The 24,817-nt window shown below is 42.0% G+C and overlaps 1 protein-coding gene across 1 annotated transcript in view; it reads right to left on the reverse strand.

The window, feature by feature from the left end:
• Positions 1–24,817, reverse strand: part of UNC5B (unc-5 netrin receptor B) — a 388,353-nt gene that overhangs the window by 69,812 nt on the left and 293,724 nt on the right. The window contains exons 5-8 of the mRNA XM_078643253.1: positions 17,929–18,109; positions 16,184–16,351; positions 14,777–14,941; positions 11,386–11,418 (exon numbers count right to left, since the gene is read on the reverse strand). Coding sequence (XP_078499379.1) covers positions 11,386–11,418; positions 14,777–14,941; positions 16,184–16,351; positions 17,929–18,109 — 547 coding nt within the window. The remainder of the gene's footprint in view (positions 1–11,385; positions 11,419–14,776; positions 14,942–16,183; positions 16,352–17,928; positions 18,110–24,817) is intronic.

The following is a 24,817-nucleotide window of genomic DNA, read 5'->3' on the forward strand; positions in this document are numbered from 1 at the left end:
GGGCTGCCATGCAACATGGCTTAAAGTAAAGAAAAACAAAGCACTATGACATTTTCAGCACTGGCCGCATGCTAGCACTTTTTTCTTTACTTTAAGCCATGTGTACAGCAGCTGGTGCTACTATGAAACATGTTTAAAAAAACATTGACAAAGCCAATAGATCTTGCATAAAAACGAAACCTACTGGCTTTGCCAATGCTTGCTTATATATTACCCTCAATTACTCCTCATATGATCCCTTGTTTGGCCTGTTTTCATCTCTCTTCCCATTCCATTTCTCTTATTGCACACCATTTTACTTGTTTTACATCCCTCCCTCCTTTGTTTTTGTCTCACGGCTCACCATCACTTCCCTTGTCATAAGTTGATTTTCATTCCCTACATCTCACCCTTTTCTCACCTCTCTCCCAACCACTCATTTTCTTACCTCTCATCCCATCTCACTTTTGGCTCTTGGATTCCCTCTCTTTCTTACTCTCTCAATCCTTATCTCATAACATCTTTCAGTGTCCTATTTCCTTATTTATCTCTCACTCGCTGCCATTCTCTTGTTTTGCACTTCATTGGTAAGTGTTTTTCCTATCTTACCTCATCCAATTTACTATCTCACAGCCTTAATTTCATTTCCTGACATCCTGTTGCATCTTACCTTTCTGTCATTTGCTATTTTTTTTCCAGTCACTGTGATGATAGATGCAATATTTGATTTTGATTTGATGCATTATTTTATCTTTATGCTACCACGGCACTGCACTTGAAATAAATTAAGTCTGCCACTGCTGATGCCTCACAATCAAAGTAATATGCAAGTAATGATGATTAGTTCACAATAATTTGAAGATTAGCGGCACTAGAAATGGAAGAGTTCTATTACTCAGTGGAACTAACTGTAAAACTATATAGTGAAATGAAATTAGTTATACTCGTGTAATCCTGCCCCTCATGCATGCTAAATATAGGATTGACTTGGAAGTTAATCATATTAAATATAGAATAATCTGCCTTAATAAGGATGACATATGTCTCATATTTACATAAATGAACTCACACTCTCTGACATATGATTGTGGAATATCTGACACACAGTAATACTTTAAGGGGGGTACCTGACAATCACATATATTACTTACTGTGGGACAACCATGCGGCTCAGTGATATTCAGTATGAAATAACGTGATATTTAGGCCCTCATGTAGCCAAGGGAAAATATGTTTTAAAGGAGAATGTTACTGCACATTTAACACATTTCGCCATTTAAAGTTACCTGGCAATACCGCATTTGTAATGAAGTAATATTTCTGTACAGAATGGGAAAGACGAAATGTACGAAAGGAGCTCTTATAAATGTAAAAACTTTAAGAAGCATTGATTCTGAAATATACTCTAGATGTGACAGTAAATTTGAGCTCATTCCGTGATGATCTTATGTGATAATGCATTCACATTTAAACATGGAGGAGAGAGATAGGCAAATGTATATGGTGGATAGTACGTATTCCTTGTCTTACCCAAGCATACCAAAAATACTACTCTCCCTATCTAGACCCCTGACAAGGACATAGTAAGAAGGTTAGGGCTGCCTCTGGCTATGTTTTATGTAAATTGTTTATAACAATACTGGATTGTCACCCACACATGTGGCATGCTTCATCACTGGGCTTTACCCTTTTGTGGAAAAAGGACACTCACAAAAGTCAACATTCTAAGGGACTTAGAAGTACGTACCAATCCAATGGAGAATTAAGTAAACAAACCATATGGAACATACTTACAGTACTGTGACCTTAACTTTGTGGTAACTGTTGCACTTCTAAACAAACTTGGGATTGTAAGTTCATTGTCCTGGGGTGCACACACCATGGAAAATGGACATTTTGCAAACTTCAACATGCCCTTTTTCTATTGTAAATGCTTACTACCCTACGCTATGACAACTAGACCAATAAATACCAGGTTTATGGAACACAAGAACAACCACGATGAAAGCAGATTACAAAGTTGTTGTTAGCATGCCATCTTGAGATAAACCAAATGACACCATGTGGACCACACAAGAAGAGGCACATCTAAACAGGGTTGCATCTTTGACCCAGAATGTCAGAGAAAACAGAGATGGGTTTGAAAAATGGCCATAGATAGACAAAATCTAAGGTGGTGTGGCACTAACACTTAGCATATCATGAGCATGTACTATAAAGTGTGAACCCTGGAGCCACTGTACAGTATTAGAGATGGGAAAGAGTGAATAACAGTAATGTTCTTCACCAAGGACTCTGAGTGACATGAAATAGACAACAAGAGCAAAGCATAAGTTTTCTATAATGTCACTTAGAACCCCTAATATGTAGAGGCTCACTTAGAACCCCTAATATGTAGAGGCAGAGAAGTAAAGTGGGACATATAAATAACTGGCCTAATGCCCCTCACCCAATCACCCTGTACTTTTACCCAACCCACCCAAAAAAAAATGTGTTCTGCCACCCACTCACACCACCCTCACTTCATTCTCCCACTGCACCTCCCATTAGCCCAAATATATAAAATTCCTCGCTTCCTGCCTCCCACCACTACCACCCTCTTCAGTATTTCCAGCCAAATTGGGAAAAAACGATGGCCTGCTACCACCCACCCACCACCCTCTGCATATTCCCCACTCAAATCGAAAAAATGTCTATCATGATGCCAACTACCCCTACCACCCACTGAGCCTTCCTTCACCGCCCACCACCACAGAGCCAGCGCTGCGTTCCCAGTGTGCTGAGGGCTGCTAATTAGCATGGCATGTTGTTTCCAGTATCTGTGGGTCTGCAGAAACGTCTGCTTACAGGGAATGGAGAACTGGTTCAGGCACAACACTGTCCTCAATATTCTGCCTTCTTCAAGCTGTGGAGAACCAGGAGAGACTGCCAAATACCAGTCTCAGGTCTTCACAGACCCAGGTAAGGCGGGAGGCACACAAGGAAAAAGAGCACGTCCCCTGCTAATGAAACAGAAGTAAGAAATAACCTTTCTGTTTCCCTGCTATAGCTTTCTAGCAGTGGATGATTGGATCTCGATTTAGTTATTCATGCTTAAGGCTTCTAATGTTAGACATAATAGTAAAGATTGACAAAAAATACATGTCAATCATAACATCCATCCAAAACATACACATATATATTATTCTTCAGCAGATGAGTGCAGACTGACTCTGCCTGAAGAGATAATAGTAAATAGCCAGTAACTCGCCTTTTTAAGTACGGCACCAAAATAAAAGTTATAATAATGTTCTCTTTGGCAAATTACCCGCATTTGTACAGAACTAATCCACTCCGGGTTTTAGTTTCCACTCCACAGGAGAGAAGGAGGCTTGAGGAGCACAGCTGCCTCTAATCAATGAAGGCAATTCTTCACCTGAGTGGCGGTGGTTCATGATATAAGTAAGTCAACAAGGTGTGCAGATTACCAATGCAAGTTATATTTAATATTCCAGTAAAATACTTTCATGTTTTTCACTGAGGAGGCTAACACAGCTTGGGTTGACCATCATGTTATCAGTGGTTAGGCATAAAATTGATCGGGTTCTTTATATTTTGCAGGTATATCAGCCTAGTCTGATTTATCACAAGATGCGATCCGGTTGATATCTTGAGTATGTATTTTACAAATGTTACAATGGTACGGGGTGGGACAGTGTTCACCTTTTATATTCCCTAGTTTTAATCTAGTGTCCTGATGAACGTGCCTGACCCATTTAGACTGAATAAATGTGTGCTGAAACATGTTGACAAATACAAGGAAAGGATCCTGGTCATGTCCTTGTTAGCAGGGTAGCATTTTGTGATGTGCGTGGTAACACAACTACCAGTTCTCATTAGTGCCACAGATTTACCAGGATTCTCTATGAGAGGGCCTCAGTGACACTCTGGAGGAATTAACATGAAGTTCAGTGGTCCTTCCAGTGAATAGTGTGATTTAAGTAGTGCTTAATGTGCAAGAAATGGCTTAACCATAAATGATTTTTAATATGAACTAAAATGTTAGCCAGTGATACCGAACGTGGACTAAGTTAACATTCAGTGATACTAAAGCTTAGCTAATCTGATACTCAGTAAATTTTGATGTGCAATAACCTCCTCACACTCTGGGATGTGACATGTGAAAAAAACATGGCAGTCATATTAATGAAGAATAATGATGATACCAAGTTACAGTTACCCTGAGGCCAAGAAAGGATGGCAAAGCCCTTAAAACACATACACAACATTTCAAGCATGCCTCAACCCAATGGACCCATTAATTAAAAGCCAAGTCTACTGCACCAGTTGTGTTCAGCAAAAACCAGTTGTGTTCAGCCAAAACAGGGTGGTATAAGGACAAGAACAGGCAGGCTAAAAGGATAAGGGTACGGATTGAATAGATAAGGGACCAATGGGTAACCACAGGCACAAGGACAGGCAGGTTAAAAGGTTGAGAGTCAGGCTAAAAAGCTAAGAGTATGGATTGGATCGATACAGGGACAAATGGGTAACCACAATTACAAGAACAAGCGGTCTAAAAAGTCTAGTGTATGTATTGGATAGATAAGGGACCTATGGGAAACCACAAACACAAGAATTGATGGCCAAACAGGCAGGCTAAGAAGATGCGGGTACAGATTGGATAGATAAGGGACTAATGGGTAACCACAGGTACAAGAACAGGCAGGCTATGAAGTTGAGGTTACAATTGAATAGATAAGGACTATTGGGAAAATGGGAAACCATCTTACTGTATAAATCAAGGATAGCAATAGGTCCCAGTTTAAAAACAAAAACGAACAACGGTTCGAGTTCCTGCTGGACTCTGATTTTAACGATGTGAGCTATAATTAGGCAAAATTGCATAGAAATAAGTTGCTCTTAACATATTACTAATCTAAATATGCCATATATGTTTTTAGAAGCACGAGGCACTGTATTGGCAGCCTGCAACACCTGTGTTGGTTCGTAAACTAGCAGATACAACAAACTGTGTGAACAGCTCCGAACTGACAAGTGAGATTTTTAGTGATAAACTGAACATAGAAAAGTTTATGGCTCCTCTAGGGTAGAGAGCACATTTAAGACTGACTTTATATAATATAGGTTGAGTTACAAAAAGTGATTTTTATGCTGTGCACGTAATTCAAAATGTATCTTTAAGGAGCAATTTATTGACTGCTGAGATCTCCATTATCATAGCGGCGGTCATGTAAGGGGCAGGAAAGAAACAGTAGACCTGCCACAGTTGGTTTACCCACATGAAAATTGAGCTGCAAAGTCTAAAATATTAGGTAAGACCGTGAGTGACAGATATGGATTACTAATAACTTATTATTGTCATTATAAAAGAATGAGAAAAGCCTTTTATTCCTACAGTTTATTACATCATCGGGAAAGAAACAGACTGTTCATACTGAAGGACAATAAAAGCAAGGCACCTTCAGTATAAATGATATAAAATCCTGGGAAATATCAATGGGTAAGAACACTGTTATTACAAGTTAAAATATAAAGAGGGAAAATAAGGGTGTCCCTTAAGATCTTTTTATTTGATACTCATTGTGACAATATACTCTAAGCATATTAATTGAATAAGTATGAAATTACACATGGTGCAGAATAATATATACTTGATATGTATAAATATACACCATGTTGATTTTCTTGTCTTTCTGTTTTAATATGTGGTATGTATAAAAGAATTATTGTAACAACATTGTATGTCCAATCATTTTTTTGTTTGAATTTCTTTTATTAGTTTGAAAAAATGTCCATGTATTACAGCAATTACAGACGACTTAAATTGACTATAAGCATCTGTTATCAACGCTACTTGTCACAAATGTTTAACCTTTGTACTGTAAGTCACATATCTGGTAATGAGAAACCAAACAGGGCAGCACTTGCTTTAATAACATAGTGTTTTGTCAACAAACATTAGTCTAGAATGGATACAACATTGCTTGTAATAACATGTTAGCTCATGGGGGGAGAACAATAGGGTGAGGGAAGGGGTGGGGAAATCGCCTCTCACTCAATAACTATAGTATGCGCAGATGGTGTTGCTACTACTGAGCCTGTCATATGTCACTCCACCCCTCCTGCCGCCAACATTTCGTTTATTTATGTTTCAGTGTCAGTGTCTGGTATCTTGTGTGCTCCTCAATATGTGTGTACTGTCTATGCTCCGCTTCCGGATTTGTGCTCATTAGTGAGAGGGGGGGCTCTAATTACTGTTGGGTTCCTTCTGCGCGCTCTTGAGTCCTGTTTGCCATTTGGGATACCCCCTGTGTCTCCAAGTGCTCCTGCCACGCACCTCGGAGGCCATGAGTATTGTGTCCCAAGCTACAGCTAGGGGTGTTTTACATATACCAATGACATCTTCACGTCGGAGCGCCTCACTTTCCGCCTGCGCCCAGCACAGCATAGAATGGTTCCACGCCTTCACTGACGGGGGGTCAGGGGACTTCCAGCGTTTAGTGATGATGCACTTTGCTACTATAAGTCCCAGGTCTATAAAGCGAGTTGTCACTTTATGTTTCTTTTGCCGCCGGTACAGTCTCAGTAGGCACTCCTCCCAGTTCCATTCTAGTGTGTGGTCTGTGCAGCGCACCAAGTGTGTTGTAATAATCTTCCAATAGGTAGCCAGTTTGTTGCACGCCCACAGCATATGTATGAGGTCTCCTCCCACCAGTTTGCAGCGAGGGCACCGCGCATCAACGCAAATAAATATTCTGTTGATTGAGGCCGGTGTCATGTAAGCTCTTTGTGTTATGTAATATTTTATGAGCCTAAACCTGGCATTTCTCGGAATGTAGGTGGGACTTTCAAATATTGCTGCCCATTCCCGGTCCATGCTTTTTCTCTGTTGGTCTGCATCCTAGTGCCCTTTCAGTTTTTCTAGTGAGGCTGCTGCATGTGACCGTAGAGACTCTGCTAACCACCTGATTAGATGCCGGCCCACCCCCATTATATGTAGATACTGGAGCGTTAAGTGCGTTTTTGGCTCTTCTGTCATGTCACCCCAGATTAACCTCAATGTTCTAATGAGTGCTGCTGAGTACAGTCAAAACTGGCCCATTGTATGCCCATTCATAGATAATCTGTTTAACCACTAGTTTTATGGTTCTCCTAGTTTTAATGCAGTTTTTAGTCCTGAAGAAGAAGATGGGATAAAGGTCAAGGAGCCACCAAAATGCTGCATCGACACAATAATATTTTAGTATTTTTGATTGTAGACATTTGTTTTCTATGTTATTTTTGGATCAAATGTTTTTGATGATGTATCTGGTCCAATGAATGCTAACCAAATGGTTAATTACCGGTAGGAGTGGTTTTGCAGCTTGAAGAGTTTTCTGGATTCACATGCTGTGCATTATTCCATCATCTAGTTGGTTGAGTCTGGAATTGTCTCTATTTCTTTTTTTTTTTTGACCACCATTTGGTGTTTGGTCTGTCCCCTGTGTGATGTCAGTTGGTGCCCCGGAAGATCCTGTGCGTGGTAGTGTTTATCTCTGTGCACGAACCAGAGGTACCATTTGTGCGATTGATTCATGGGTAAGTGAATGAGGCATCCTTTAAGTTTATGGTTGCCTTGCAGTCCCCCTTTTGGATGGGTGAGATTACTTCTTTTAGCCTGAAGTGTTCTGGCGGGTGAAGTTGATTATGAATCTGAAATCCAGGAATGGTCCTAGAGTAAGGTCTTGCTTTGGCAAGAAGAAGTAAGGGGAGTAGTTTCCTTTGTTGTGATATCTTGTTGGTACTTTTTTCTTTTGCATGTTTCTTTAAGAGTTCCTTTACCTCTTCCCTCAACTTTAACAGCATTGCTTTTTAAACCTTGTCCTTTTTGGAGGGTTTGGTGGTGGAATGCTTGTTACTTCTATACAATAGCCGTAGCGCACCACGTTTGAAACCCAATAGTCTGTGGTGATCCTTTCACATTCTTGTGGGCAATGAGTTATTCTGCCTCCCACTGGTGTTAGGTGTGTGGCAGTTTTCATTTCTAAGTCACTTGGTGCCTATTCCTTCCCCCTGGAGGACTGCCCTCTAGCCTTTCCTCTACCATGAAGGGGCTGCCTTGCGGGTTCTTGACAGATTGATATCCGGACTTCTGGGTTGTCTGTTGTACACTGCCCTGCATTTGTTGCTGCAGAGAAATTTCCCCTTCCTGCTGGTTTTCTGAGATTATTTTCTACCCTTCTGAAGGTGCCTCTGTACTATAGAGTACCCATCGCCCTTGCTGTTTTTTAATCCTACTTTATTTGTTGTAAGGACTAGTCTACCTCTTCGCCAAACAAGGCATTTCTAGTAAAAGGCTTATTTATTATTGTGGTTTGGACTCCCTCTTTGAAGCCTAACATCCTGAGCCAGTTGTGTCTCCTGAGAGTGGGCCCTGTACACATATGTCTACTGAATGTGTCAGCTGCATCCAGGCTGACTTTAGGCAAGTGTTTGCAATATTTGTTCCCTCTTGAATGATTGATTTTGCTCTTTTCTTGTCATCCTATGGGAGCTTCTTCACAACCTCCTCGATCTCCTCCCACTGTTGATGGCCACATCTGTCGAGGAGAGCATTTGAATTGGCAATATGCCATAGAGTTGCTGCCTCTCTCTCCATTTTCCTCCTTTCTGTTCCTCTACGGGCACTCCGAAATTGTCTGCTTCCCTTTTTACCAGAAAGGCAATATTGTCTAGTGGAGAAGACATCGAGGGGTAACTACAAACCTCCTACACTGGGATCTCTGTATCAAGGTCATTCCATTCTTCCTCGAAGCTCCCTGCTGCTTCTTTCCCTTCTGGATTGAAGACTTTTTCTTCGGCTTTCTCCTCATGAGGTTCCAGAGTCACCGGTGCCTCAAGGGCAGTCTCTTCATCTTCGACATCTGAAGTCATGGAAGGTCTGGTAGTAATCCTGAATTACTATAGTGCGTTGTTGAACTTGTTCTTACGTTGAAGGAGCGCTACCATTTCTGACTTTAATCTCCTTCTCTTCTTTTCCACCTCATGTGCTCTTTCGACATCTTGCATTGGAGATGCTCTCTCCTTGGTGTTGCGGTTTCTGGCTCAGAAGGCGTGGTGCTTTCATTTGGGCCTCTCGACCTGAACTGGTCTTCGTTGATTTTCGATGATTTGCCTTCATCGCATATCCCTGGACCTTGGGTCGTCGTTTGCTTTGATGCTTGGGCTGCCTTGTTCATTTTTTGCTTGTGATTGATATCCAAGGACTTTGGGGGTTTGTTTACCTTTTCAGGTTTCTTTTCGAAATCCTTTGTCACTGTCCTCACCGCACGTTTCCTTTTGGTGTTCCCCTCGAGGATTTCGATATCCGAGCCTCCGTGGGCTAACTCTGTGGCCTCATCATGTACCTCTTCATCGCTTGAGAGGCCCAAAGCTTCTAGCAAAACATGTTGCTTCTGGTTGTGGTACATTGTTGTGTGATGTTCCTCTCTCTGCTTTCGGCAGGCCTTGAGAGTTTTCGGCATAAATGCAGCACAGGCCTCACAGTCCTTGTCCCTGTGGTCACTTAGTAGGCAGGTTATAAACTTCATGCGGGCTGTGTTGTGCAAACATGTGGTGACAGTTTGAACAAAATTTAAAGTGAGTATTTTCAATGAACCCCTACCTTGCTTAATCCTCCGGCCACATGTGTTATTCTGAAGAGATCCCCCGACTTGCTTCTACGGATGAAGGTCCCCTTCCTTCTCTGGTACCTTACTATACTTCATTCTGCAATCGTTTTGCCCAAAAGACCTACATTTTCAGGAATCTTCTTAAAAATTTCAGAGCATCTCCTTTTGCTTCCAGGACCAAATGTGTAAAAAATAATCTGAAGATGGCTGCCACACACAGGAACTTCCGGAGCTGTGTCTGACGTCAGACAGACTTAACACCAAATGGAAGTTGACAATGCCCACGAAAAAAAAAGAAACAGAGACAATTCCAGGCCTAAGCACAAGATGGCGGAAAAATGCACAGCATGTGAATTCAGGTAGGGATTCATGCTGCAAAAACTATAATAACAAATGTGCCTAGTATTTTTTGTGTATTTTATGACATTTTTATGAGATTATAAATATTGTGGTTGGAGCATAATTGCTTTTTTTTTTTTACATCTGTTGGTCTTGTGTTGATACTTAAGCATCCACATAGCGAAAGTTTGGATTTTAACAGTAAGTCCAGGGGAAAAACTGTTGTATTAGTTTGACCTTTCTAACCAACAACAGTGATGAGTCAATTATTTAATGGAAGAGTTCCCCCAGACTATGAATTAAGTATCGGGTGGAGGGACGTGTACTGGACCACCCAATTTCCCCTCACACTCCTCTATTGGTTTTGGATCTTCCCACCTAGAACTGCTGCAGAGCTATCAGGCGCAGCAGTGCAGCTGGCAAAATGTCAGTTGGTAGGAAAAAGCAGCTAAAGGTCCACTTACCCTTGATGTGTAAAAACATATTAGTGCCCCTGAAGAGCGTAAAGCTGTTTTTGGGAGCCCACCACCAGTTTTGCCTTTCCACTTCATACCACTTTTTCCACCACCGTACACTTCCTGTCTCTCTCTATATCACTCCTGCTGGTTCCTTTTAATGGATGTATGACGTTACAACGCATACTTTTACAACGCCTACCTTTACATCGCAAGTTTTACAACGCATACCTTTACAACGCATAGTGCTTTTAGGCGCTGGATAGTGAATAGTTTAATTTACTATTCCAACTCCAGTCCCCGTGGATAGTAGGGAAGGTGTTGGATAGTACATTAAACCTATTCCCTATCCTAGACAGCCCCCCAGCGCTATGCGTTGTAATAGTTTGCGTTGTTAAAGTTGCGTCGTAAAGGCACTGCGTGGTAAAAGTTGCGTTGTAAAGGATGTTTACCCCTTTTAATAATTGTTTTCTCAATTTCCTTCTCTTTTCCCTTTTTCTTCCTCTTTTTTTCTCTTTTCAGTCTTCCTCTCTTTGGCTCTGGATCAAAATGTGATGATGACTATTATGTCTCAGTTCTCAAACATGAGCGTAAAGAACTCGTGGCACCTAGTGACGCTAAGCAGCGCTGAGATATGCAGTGCTATGTGCTGTGACAGCAAATCACAACACAGCAAGTTTAGCTTTAATGACAATTAAATCAGAGGCAGCTATGTCCTTGAATAAAGTGTGCCCCCCCCCGCCGCCCACTAAGGGGAAACCGAATCTAATGTTTAACTTCCATTTCAATATCCAGCTATTCCTACCGAAATCTACAGAGACCACCCTTGGAATAACACGATAATCTGAATGTAACCCTCTCTCAGAAGGACAGTCTGTGCTCGCCAGCGAGGATGACAATAGAAGACAAAATGCACGACAATGGGAACAAATGAAATAATAGATGAAATGGACACTTACGATTACTTTTTGGTTCATTTAAAACCCTTTTATCTGTTAGGAAAATAAAAGAAGAACACACAAAAGGATGAAACCAGTGAAGGTGACAATTAAATTAATAAAACAAAAGATTAACGCACAGTACAGAAAGACAAGTGGAATGTAATGAGTAGTTTGTTTACAGTGACAGTTTAGCATTCATTAATATGATCGGCTTTGATGCGCAGTACAGACCTCATGGGACATCAGACAGCAGGGTGAGCCACAGCTAAGAAGGATGACGCTTTCCAGCTTGTTGTGGAGTTATCAGTATGACTATCAGTGGTATTTTTGTTCTCAGTGTTATTATTATTATGAGTTTATGATGATGATGGTCCTGATCGTCATCATCATTTACTGACATCAGGGCCTAACCCAGCCGTGGCCCGTGCAGGTAAGTGTTTATATCTCAGAATCTTGCAGCTTCTGGGGCCAAAGCTCTATATCATGGGGAGTGGGAGTTTCTTCCTTGCTGGAACTGGTAATTGACAATTTTACCATTTAAAATGGCTCTGCTTTGTTCAAAGTCAATACCACCTAACCGGATAACTTTGTCTGGAGAACTTTGTTTTCAGAAAAAAACTCACGATTTCCAGAGATTACCTCAGTAAAATTATACTGTACTGTTTAAATGAACGGTGATTAACTCACTGAAATTCGACCAGTGTTTTACTGCTACACAAAAACAGAAGAGAATGATGCAAGGGCTACATCCAATGTGACCTTACTAAAGGCACACACCTGAGAAAGAATCTGTGTTCATTTGTCGGAGTACCACCACTGTCTATGTTTACGTCACTCAGTGATCGATGAAGACCGTGTGTCAGCAACATATTTCAATGATGCTGCCCTTGCTAAAGGTATAAGTGGTGTTAAAGATGATTTAACTTGTGAGAGTGATAAGGCTGAGTTGGAGGTAGTGTTGTATTGCCACACACTATTTCGACTTTTATTTCATGAAAGTACCTTAGAGGAAGACTTCATATTGCATTGGAAGACCATAACATAGTTTGAAGCACAACACAAGGTCCAGTTTCTGCCTAGCCCTGGCTACCATGCATGGATGTTTCTCTGCAGAGTGACAGCTGGCTGAATGTGAAATGTTGCAATTTGTGAGCAACTACAACTGAACCTTATGCAGAACAGCATAAGATTATACATTTGAACATCTAAGTTTCTGATGGTCGATTGTTGGTGTCTACATGAACCATTTTAATTAGCAGTGCAAAAAGCACCAATCACATAAATATATATTTTAACGTATTACTTCTGGTAAGCTAACCCCTTCCTTTCTCCCCAGACCTCTGCTCTTTTATGCACAACTAACAGGCATGTACAAGGTATACTTAAGCACCTAATTGTCTTAGGGCCTGAGGCATCAAAGGGGTTTTCTCATTCTTTGAGGAAGAGGTGTGGCGCCGCGGCCAGGGCGACTGACTCCGGAATCTGGGGATCACGGTTCGATCCCCGGCACCGGCGGCAGATTAGCCCAGCACCATGTGACTCTGGGCAATAGCTTGCTTAATCTTCCCGACGGCCCCCAGCGCCTAGAGACCCTAACGGGTGATTGTGCGCTTTACAAATGTGGATATTATTATTCTGTGTCTATGGGGAAATGTGTTAGTACATGTGGACCTCAGTCCTTCCAGCCGGCTTCCATGCAAGGTAGATTGAGCTGTGTGCTGGAACTAGAACGCAGCCAGCAATGACGGCTCGCGCCTCCTCGCTCAGGCAGTTTACACTATGTACCTTGGCTCTGCCGCAAGAGCGAAATGGCCTCTGCTGTCAGAGCTCCTGAACTGCCACCAAAATGACAGCCGTCTCTCAGGGCCCGAGGCAGGCGGCTCCTGAAACTCTCCTGACGGGCTGATTCCGCTGGCAGGCAGCCCCCCCTCCTAGTCACGCGGTCACAGCGCAGCCTCACCGTGCAGGAGGGAGCTTGCAAAGCACTTCAGAAGGGCATGACCATGAGGCGCCAAATGGAAGGGGTGGAGCCTTCATCAGCAAAAGAAAATTGGTGTGATGGGGAATTCTGATGTTTTATTGTGTCTCTCCGCGAGCAATGATGATTTTAATAATAAACATATCACTGTTATCGCTGTAGTCTTAGTATTATTATGATAATGATGATTATTATTACTACTACTGATGATAATATTGATGATGATGATGATAATAATAATAATAATATTAATGATTCACCAGAGGGTAGAGCGAGAGTTATTTCCTTGATGCGACTGGGAAGGAGGAGGGATTTTGGTTAATTTTTGTATGCCTCTAAAAGGATGAGGAGTAGGAGGAAGTTGATGAGGATGATAATGATAATATTAATAATCCCACTAATAATCATACTGCAAACTCCACTACAAAGTGAATTTTACTCAGCATCTTGTAAGAATTCCTCAGCGTAATGATACTCCTTTCGCCCACCATGAAAGGCTGAGTCATCTTGCAGGATTCACCTATGACCTGAAGTGCATGGATGGGTCGGTGCATCAATTGTTTTAGTACAATTAAATGTTCCACTCGCACATTTTTGTTTTAATAAATAGAATGTATTATTGACTGTGTTGGGTTCATTTGGTAATTAATCAGCTATATTGCAATAATGTCTAAATCACAGATTTTTTTTATTTTTGGCACCAAAATCAATAGGTCCAACTTTTATAAATCCCTGGAAGGAGCAATACTTTTTAAGGTTACCCCCCATTTTCTATATGTGGTCCACACCTGAACGTTTCCAGCGTTTGACAGAATCTTTTCTAAAAGAAGATATGATTCTTCTTGGGTTTTTTTTTATTTTGAAATTGTGCTATCTTCGGTTTTCTGTCAAACAATCTAATTTTTATGTTGAGGTCATTATTACAAAATATTTCTGTTCTTCCACGTTTTGATTATGACACAAGAAACAAAAGAAGGACAACACAAAGGCAAGTAACATCTAACGAAACCTAAATCATACCCTAAAAACACATCTTTCTACTTCATACTCCTCTGTTCAAGTCACCCTCTCTTTGGCTCGACAGATACTTAACAAATCAAACAAAAACGAGAAATGTTTGGCAAAGATATATACATTCAATATGAATTTTGAAATTGCGACTTCAGCTAAAAATGTTGTAAGAAATATACATGCAGAATTATATCTGGCATTATTTTTTTTACTTTCTTCCATTTCTATATTCTGCTAGGATTTTTGTCTACTGTCTAACAACTGACACAAGATGCCAGTTGGCGCTGCCGCTAAAGTCAGCCATATCAGAGGTCAGTACCCTGATGAAAACACACGGAGGATTCCCATTGGCTAAAATAGCATAATGTCTAGGGTCCTACAAGTTATTCAAGCACAGTGTATTAATTAGTGATAACTCACTCTGCATGCACAGCCCGCCGGTGCAATTCTTGGAGTCCAGGAGCAGGCCGCTGCAGTCCTTCCCCCCATTCTTTGGGGTTGGTGCATTGCAATCGCGGCTCCGCCAGTGGGTGCACTCTGTGCTGCAGGCTGACCACTTGCTCCACTCTGTCCAGCCACCATCCACTGTACCCCAGAGTGCCAAGGAATGAACAAAGAACAGATAAAAAGAGCAGTATATTAATATAAATACAAGCTCAAGTCTATTCATGGGGTTGGAAGTAAGAGACTACTGCCTTACTCCTTCCACAAACTAAATGTTTAGAATACTGTGTATCAGTGTTGCATTCACTAGAGTAACTACCACTATATTGTCAAGGAAGCAGATTTAATAAGTCTAAACTTACCTAAGCTAACTTACATTGATGATACTGTGGTAGTCCATGCAGTTGAGATATTATTTTTTACATGTTTTGTACGATTTTGATACAGTGACATACAAGAACTTATTGGTAGAATAAATTAAAGAGTCTTGGTTGCACAGGCACCCTGTTGCCGATACGATGGCGCAAATGCATAATTTCTGTACTATATACTCAAATCAAACTCAATTCAGGAGTATACACATCAGATGAAGCGATTGACAATGTAGTGTTTACAAAAGTAAAAACTTGAGTCCATGTAGGGTTTTTGTGGTATAGGAGTATGCAGAGAAACAGACACGCTTGCTACAACTAGCAGATCGTCAGCTGAAATTGCCACTTGATCTTACATTTAAGCGGTTAACATAGAAAGCAACGCGTTTCTAACTTGCATTTGAGTTTGGGATGAAGACAATGATGGAAGCGTGCTTAGGTAAGACCGCCCCAAAACGTGAGTGTTCCTATCATAACTAGTTACACATGTTTCTTATTAGAAAAGGCAAGGCCATCGTTCTTGGTGAGAGTGAGAACTCTTCCCCTACATGAGACTGGATCCCAAGACAATACTGTTCATGCGGGCGTACCTGTTCAGGCTACCTGCTCCTGTTGGTGGGTATGTCCTGTGCAGACATGTTAGGTCGCGCTGATATATCACACAGAGATTTGTTTTTCTCGGGAAGATACTGTGCATGGCACATTTATTTCTATAATTAGATTGCATTACAGGAAGATTTATTCATTACAGTGGTAAATGTGCCTAGCAAGGTCTTTAAGCAGTCTTTACTTCACGGAGCACCATATTCGCTTACACCTTTCAGAGAAAATTGTTAGATGTGTCACTGACGAGCATCATAGAGTTTAGTATTATTTTCAGTCTACTACCATTTAATTAAAAAAGTCCATGAAATAATATTACATTTTATAAAACAGAAATGACAATGCACATCTGAGACTGAGAGAAAATGTACCTGCATATAATTTGTCTACATGCTGAAGTTGGGTTTACCTGGACACATGGTCGTGCAGACAAGCTTCTGCAAGGGGTGGCCGTCACAGAAATGTCCACCATTAAGGGGTGTTGGATTTGTGCAAGTCCTTGTTCGCTTCTGCCACCCATGGCCACAGCGGTTGTTACATGGGGACCATTCAGTCCACGTGGACCAGCCTCCATTTACTAAAGGGTAGATAAAGAAGAGAGTGTGAGTGAGCAAGCAGCGCTTTTACAAGCAGACCATGTCATTATGTGCCTCCTTATGGAACAAAGACAGATTATGATCAGAGTAACTCAACTTGACTCTGAGTTAACCATCACATGGTGGATTGTGGGGGGATCTCTAATGAGGAGGGCACTGGAGTATTTTAGAGTCAGCAGTAAGCATTTTACTTCTTTCTCACTCAAAAGTAGCCAAACAACGACTGAAATAAATATTCGTTTATTCTTATGATGTAATATATTAACAGTAACTGAAATAAATATTCGTTTATTCTTATGATGTTATATATTAATAGTATTAACCAGTTGAATAGTTAAAGCACAAACTCAATTCGCTTGTGGTGTTTAAATAACAGGTGGTTTTGTTACACAGCGTTACTCGGTTACTCAGAAGTAATAAAGCATCAGCAGGTTCTGCTGGGATTGGTACCTCTGCATTGCATGTTAAACACGTATCTCTAGATTTGGCTCTTACTTCCCTCAACAATTAAACTGCAGTTTTCAGAACCACTTTGTTATGTTTTTAAGTACGGGTGCCCCTCATGCCAATTTAAGTCCCCTGATACATTCCTGATCCCCAATACGGTCTCCAATATATTTGGCAGTATCTCTGTTATTTCATTGAGGATTCAAATACACAGTTTATCTGTCACCATCTGATTTATATATGTTCAAGCCTTCTACAATTCATAGCTCTTTTTTTTTATTCTTTCTTTAAGTTCCCTGTTCATTACCCCATTAAAAAAATTAAATTGCTTTGGGCATCAGAGTTAAAACAGCAACATTTTTAGTAAGTAACTCTGCTCTGCAAGGGAAATATTTAACAGTTTTGCCGTCCTGTTAGAAGTATGTTCACTCTCTGTAAATGTAGCAGATTAAACCGCTTCTTTGTTCCCCATTCTGTCATTGTATGGTACTATTAGTTCCTGGCTACATCAGTTTGTCAAACTTAAATAATTCACACGGCCACATACTTATGATAGAGGGAGTTATAATAGCCAGGAAGGATTACTTCAGAGTCTATGAAAGGAGACAAAGGTTGATCAGTATTATTATAGTCTATACTGCCAATTTGGCAACAAATAAAATAAATGCAGGTGCCCAAAGGTTTTCCCAGGAGTCTTTCAACAATGATGTTGAGTGCCATGGTTGTTGAAAAGACTAACCTGTCTTGATTCCAGGTCAAGACTCTTTCATCTATCACCCTGCAATTCCTATCTATTTTTTCTCACTTCTTTCCCTTTTGCCGCTGTTGCTATCTTTCTCTCCCTCCTTCTGTCTCTCTAGGCCTCTCTTTCGCTTGATGAAGAAAAATGAGCCCTAGTTTACCAAAATTTGTGCCAGTACCCACCACCTACAAATACCAGCACAAATTAAACACTCTAACTTCAAGACTAATACGCTCTCAAACCTGTGCCCTGCCGCTATGCCATAAATGACAGTGAGTTCATGGTGGGCCCTGTAATCAGTCTTTCTTTTAAGTCACCACAACATGCCTTTGATACAATGACAGATACGAGATAACACTGGATAGTTACCAAACACGGTGACAGTCGCTGTGGTGCTCCTGCGTTTGGCAACGATGTTTTTTGCCACACAGGTGTAGTTGGCAGTGTCCGAAAGCCGGGCCTGCTTGATGATTAAGTTGTGATCAATGGTGATAAGGAAGTTGGTATCCTGCAAGGGGTTCAGAACATCCTCATTCTTCAGCCACTCCACCTAATGGGTGAGAAAGGGAGGGGTTGTTGAGAGGCATGAATCATACGAAAACACAAGAGCAAAACAGGTCAATTAAATGCAGTGGAGAGACACATTCAAGTCTTTAAACAGCATTCCTTATAGTGAAATGTAGAGAAACTGTGTCTTAGAATAAGTTGGTTATCCTACAAACTAAACTGCGTAGACGAAAACACAGTCAAATAACAAGCCTTTGCAAAGCCAATAGGTCTTGCCTGCAGGCTTTATCAATGGATTTAGTAACATGTTACTTTACATACATTGTATGTTTAAGATAAGTAAAAAGTCTGAATTTACTAACATTCGCAAATGCTCTCTCTGTGCAATTTTGTATCCTAGTCGGAATTTACTTTACGGAGTATTTCCAAAGCCAAGAGGTCTCGGCTCTAAAAGACTGATCTATTGGGTTTTCCAGTGCTTGTTTAGTGCATGTGAGCTGAGTCACATTTAGGTGTCCAGTTGAGTTTTGCTTGGGGCATGATCAAGAACTTTGGAGTTGAGGCTGGAGGCAGTTTGACTAAGTGGGCTGTAACACTTGCTAATTCAATCCTTGGCCTCTCTCCGGTGTGCACATAGAGAAGATCACATATGTACCATTTGTAATGAAAAGTTCTAATTATTTACACAAAATCATGTTATTACGTATTTATACCAAACACCTAACAAGCACTGACAAAGGCAGTAGGTCTGGCTTGTTTAAGCATGTTTGTTGTTGACATATCTGGATGCAAATTCAGAAAACACACAAAGACGCACCTAAATGCTTTTCAGTCTGCATGCTGTGTAAAGCTCAGAACTGTAATTCCCATGTGTTAACCTCTTCCATGCTTGTGACGAGCTCAGCTCGTAATGAGGCACAGTGCATCTGCACTCATGACGAGCTGAGCTTGTCACAGCCGTTGGAACGTTCGCACGCGGGCATAATTTCCCCGCTGTGCTGAACGTTCCAAAACGGGTGTGGCTGTGACGAGCTCAGCTCGTCATGAGTGCAGCTGCACTGTGCCTCTTGACGAGCTCAGCTCGTCACAAGCACAGCAGCGCCACGCGTGGCCCCCCTCCCTCCCGCAGCGAAGGGGTTAAGCCACTCCCTTAATTATTTAGGCCATATCCCTTTTAGCACCCTTCACCCTTTTCATCAAACTTAGAGCAGTGTGGTCCACTATAGCCTTTTGCCTACAGATAGCTAAAAACCGTGAAGTTGTACAACTGTGGAGATGCTGGAGTAAAATCTAAAACTTGTGGTGCGGAAAGGAGCGACCGCTTTGCTCCTCTGTGACACTCACTCTGCAGCCTGCCATAGTGGGCATGAGCACAGCTGGTGTTATCTCAGAGAGGGAAGGCGAGCACTTCAGTGGAAGCAAGCGGTGGGCCTGACCGCCTCCACTGTGACACCCCCCGCAGTGATTGTACGTCCAAGGCTCTTGGTGCCTACACACCCCTGTACAAGTGGAACTGAAGTATCAGATCCAACATTCGTGGAGGTCATTTGCTCTATGGCGAAGTAGATCCAATTATCCTCATCTTCTCTGGAAGTCAAGCGCAAAAGGGGAAACATGGGTGAGAAGGGAAACAACCTTTACAACACAACTTTTACAACGCACTACCATTACAACGAAACTTTTACAATGCAACATCCATTACAACGCATGCATTTACAACGCAACCATTACAACGCATGACACTACAACGCACACCACTACAACGCATGTCATTACAACTCAGTCATTACAACACATACCATTACAACGCATAACATTACCATCCAACACTTACCCTACTGTTGCACCCCCTGGAGTTAGAACAGTATTTTTTACCCCTACACTATCCAACACTTACCCTACTGTTGCACCCCCTGGAGTTAGAATAGTAATTTTTACCCCTACACTATCCAATACTTACCAAACATGCAATGTAATGTAATGCGTTGTAATGGTATGCGTGGTAATGGTAGTATGCTTTGTAATGGCATGCGTTGTAATGGAATGCGTTGTAATGGATGTTGCGTTGTAAAAAATGCGTTGTAAAGGTATGCGTTGTAAAAGTGTGCGTTGTAACATCATACATCCGGGTGAGAAACATCAACATGGAGGCTGGAGGGTGGGCAAGGGGAGGGTGGAAGATTAGCTACGAGCACAGGGATGATGGCCTGCAAGGGACAGCAAACCTCCATTTGTGTCCGCATTAACAAATGGGAAATATTTTTTCAAAACGGCCTGTGTTCTTCAAAAAGGGAAAGGCTTTGCTTGAAAAAAATATTTCCCTTTGGGAAAACATCAGAAGAAGCATGCAGTTGGTCCATGGATCACTGTCTGCTCACTCAGGGGCTGCCGTCACAATTCTCAAAGGGGAAGGTTTGCTTTCATGTCCCTTCCTAATCGTGATTTTCAGTGACTTGAAGGACCCTTTTTGTGAGTTGGAAAGGTTTTCCAACTCGCAAAAGGGTTTATTAACTGCTGGGGGAAATAATTGCAGTCGAAAATACTGTAATTTTACAAATCTCATGGTTTACAACACCAAAAGGGCTTTGTATATCAAGCCCCTTCTTTGGTACGCTTAGCTTTCAGTTTTTTAAGAGATTACATTTTGTTATGTGCCCATAGAATAAAGAACATTCTGCACCGACATGTCGCTCGTTCTTTGCAAGTTAAAGGGACCATCCAATGTAAAGAAGAAAAAAATCTGTGCATACCATAAATGTACTTTGGTGATGTTTGCTTGGGGTTTGAATATTACTCCAACATTATTCACCAGGCAGCCCCTCAACCCTGAACCACTAGTTAGCTACCAAGTTACACAATGAAAAGTGGCATTTTCTACTGGAATAGTAGAGGGTTACTGGAGAGGAGACGTTAGGTTATATCACGCTATTCTCAAATAAAGCCTTGGGACAATGCAAAGGTCCTGAACCTCGCCCTTGTGAGCCCTGAGATGCTGGAGAGGAACTGATGGAAGGGTAAAACATGGCCCTTATTCTTGCGATATCTCAGGGGATGAAGAGCTGCGTTCTACGCGTTCTGAGGGATAGTTTGTGGTGATTATGTATTTTTTATAATGTGGCATTGCGAAACAGTCCATACGACTTTAAGCTTGAGTGTGTTATAAAACTCCCTAACTTTATTCAGCCGCCTCCCGTGCAGGTAAGAGCGGTGGGGCCGGGTGGGAGATTTCGATAGACGACAAGGGAAAATTAAATAAATAATACATTTTACCTCGTCGTCGTTTGTTGAAATCTCCCCCCCCCCCCACCTCGGACCCACCGCCGAAAAGCTCTTACCTGCACGTGCCGCGGCTGCTTTATACCTTATTGGATTTTTCGTAGATGGCATAATGCGTTTAAATTGTTTGTTGTTGGTGGGTTTTGGTTTATGCTTCTATCACACTCTTTTTTTTTATTTAGAAAATTTTTATTGGCATACAAAAGAAGGTCGTACAAAAATATATATATACAGGTCACACTCTTTTACTGGATCAAAAGATCCATTCGACCCCAGTGAGCGTTTAATGCTCACGAAGGGTGAAAAACGCGACACCCCTGGCATACAGTGAGCTTCTGTGAAGACAAATCACGGTACTGCATAGAGAATCATACCACAACATGTTGATGCGTAAACACAACTGATCTCATATTCTAAGTGACTCACAATCTGGAATCCTTAGGTAAATGTCTAACTCCCTCAACTCGGGTCCTGGCCAATTGGACACCACTCATTTTCCCAAATGTATTAAGGCAATGTGGAATCAAAGTAAACCGCCAGCTGTGAGGCCAGGAGGTCTGAGTAGTAATCCTAGCTTCTTCAGGTGACCATATTGCAAGTTTTTGGTAAAATCAAGTTATTTCGCTGTGCATCCTTTCTTGTTCCAGATAGTACAGATGCTTAGAAATTTCCAAAGAATTTAGTAATCATGATTAAAAAATTGATATATGAACGCTATGAAGATTACATCCGATAGGGCAAGACCCTAAGGTTTACTATTATTCAAGCTGTGTGCAGCACTTCCTATTTCGATCTGCAACCGAATCGCCTTTTATGTTTTTTTTTATTCATTAATTCATGGGTTAATATATAGCGCGTATCAGGCCCTGGAGCGTCAGAGCACTTTACATAAACACTGCACCTCTAGAACAGAGCACCAACGGACGGGGAAATGAAACAAACTGTGCAAGACAAGAAAAAGCTCTGGATACCAAAGGGTTAACCTCAGAGATTGGCACATTCACGGGGTGGAACAGGTGCTGAGGTTAAATGTGTTATTAGGTGTCAGAATAACAGATCCATGGCCCAAAATAAACAATTTTGCTGAATAATGAAAGCGAGCTGCCTTAATGCGAGAGCATTCATCATGGTGCTAATGCACCTTGGAGGATGGGGCTGATTCATCTCCCCGCTCACATGGTAACTCGGCTAGAAAACAGCTAAGAGGTTGGCGCTTACCAGGATGCGACAGCGGTCGGGGAGGATGCTGGGAGATCTGCGTGTGCAGCAGCAGCGCAGCAGAAATCTGCCTTCAGAAACAGTCTCAATTTGAAGAGGCACCAAGGTCACATAGACCCGTTTGATGACTCTGCCTTACTAGCATGAGCCTCATAAAAATAACTGCTGTCCTGTAAGATTGCCATTTGGAGGACTCTCAATAACACATTTCATTGTTATCATTTATTTGAACTAAGTGTACCTACCTTGAATATTATAAAAAAACTAAGCTGGACAAAATTTTAGAACTCAATCGTGCACATCACTACAGATGTGAGCAGCGAGCAAACAACTCACTAATTTATCATGTCTCCAAAAGGCAGAAAAGTTTCTCTTCGTCATGTTTTTGACAGTTCTATTGTTTTTTTTTGTTTTGTTTTTAGCCACGTTAACTTTGGACTAAATTCCCCAAAACAGTTTTGGTTCTGTCTTACCAAGTATTGAATCCAATAATGGAACTATACAGCAACACCTGGATGCAGGTCAAGATTGCTAACGGCAATCGGCTAACGCGGAAGATCAGTACGTACGAAGGATTAAAGCAAGGCTGCGTCTTGGCCCCATATCTGTTTAATTTATTCATGGCCGAACTAACACCAAAGCTAGACAGGATCAACGCACACCCTCCACGGCTTGGACTGCTGCCAGTCACGCACCTCTCCTATGCCGACGACGTTGTTCTCCTTAGTCAGACTAAAATAGGCCTGCAACGCCTTATTCAAGACCTAGCCGAATACAGCAGACAGAATCTTATGGAAATAAACATTAAAAAAACAAAGGTCATGACAATAACCCATCGTCATATAAAACCAACAAACTTTACACTTGATAATAAGAATTTGGAATCAGTGGAAAGCTATAAATACCTGGGAATACACCTGGACAGACGGCTCACCTTTTCCACGCACTTTGATGCCATTGAGAAGAAAGGAGCAGCCCTACTACACGCATTCAGCACCCTATCTAAACAGCTGAACAGCTCATTTTTACTCCTCTTCTAACAGTCATCAAAGCCACGCTACTCCCAACAATAGTTTATGGCAGTGTGGTACACTGTGGACGAAGCGCTCTGCTTTTGGATAAAATTCAAACTAGAGTGTATAAACGGGTATTTAGCTTACCACGTGACGCTTCACCGGCACAGGTTCGGTAGGAATTCGGCCTGCAGACTCAAACATTGCACAAAAAATATGAGACAGTAAAATTCTGGTATAGCATCTGGTTGAACCGCAAGATAGAGATTAACCTTGCAATCTGGGAAGTCATGCAAAGGAATCCTAGTTCCCAGTATGCGAAGTATCTAAACTCCTCCTTGGAAATCACTGAATTGGCACCATTATGGCAAAAGAACCTACCTGCGCCCCTATTTAAGCAGGCCGTAAAAAAGGCAGCCAGCATGCACTCGCTGATTGACGACAAATTAACTCTGAGACAACGCTCACAACCTTGGATGATACTGCAATCTTATAAAAACCCGCCAAATTTGTATCTGGAGAGACTATATAAAAGTGGAAGCTTAAACCCCACTTTCTGTTCAGAGGTGTGACATGATCAACGTGGTTTGAGCTACTGCAACCAGGACCAGGGATTGAGGTCTGCTGGTCTTCCAGCTGGGCAGAGGAAACTGCCCAGGATGCTGAGAGCACTTGAGCACAAGATCAGATGCCTGAGCCTGGAGCACCATCCTGCCTGCCTGCCAAGACCAGTGTGCCCTGTAAGGAGGAGGAGAGCCTGGCAGCAGCAAAGCCCAATGGGGATCCGGAGACGACGATCCTGGTGAGCAAGATGTGAGGCCGAAGGTCCACTGGGGCCGACTACACTGTGTGCCCGCCGCAGTGCCCGAAGGCCGTTCATCTGTGCTCTGTGCGCCGTCACTCATTAGCAATTATTGGTGGTCTGCCACTCAAGTGCTTCACAAAGGTCATCACACAAGGAACCAGGTGAACTCACGGGGACTGCCTGGCTGTCAGGAGAGGGGGCCTGCTCGATTTCGGGGCTGCTGCCCACGGCCCGAGATCGCATTAGGAAGCTCAAGGAGCTCGAGAGCCGCTTACGTGCCTTCAACCTCCGGACCTGCCCACCGAGGAAGATTCTGAAAGAGCGGGATGCTAACGCTTTCCTGTCAGACCACCTACATCTGTCAAAGGGGTCCTCCACCACAAGAGAAGGTTCCAGCATCACCAAAGGTCCTCTGCCGGACGCCAGGCCTCAGCACTTC

The sequence above is a fragment of the Lissotriton helveticus genome, chromosome 5_1 (assembly GCF_964261635.1).
Source record: "Lissotriton helveticus chromosome 5_1, aLisHel1.1, whole genome shotgun sequence".
Lineage (NCBI taxonomy): Eukaryota > Metazoa > Chordata > Amphibia > Caudata > Salamandridae > Lissotriton > Lissotriton helveticus.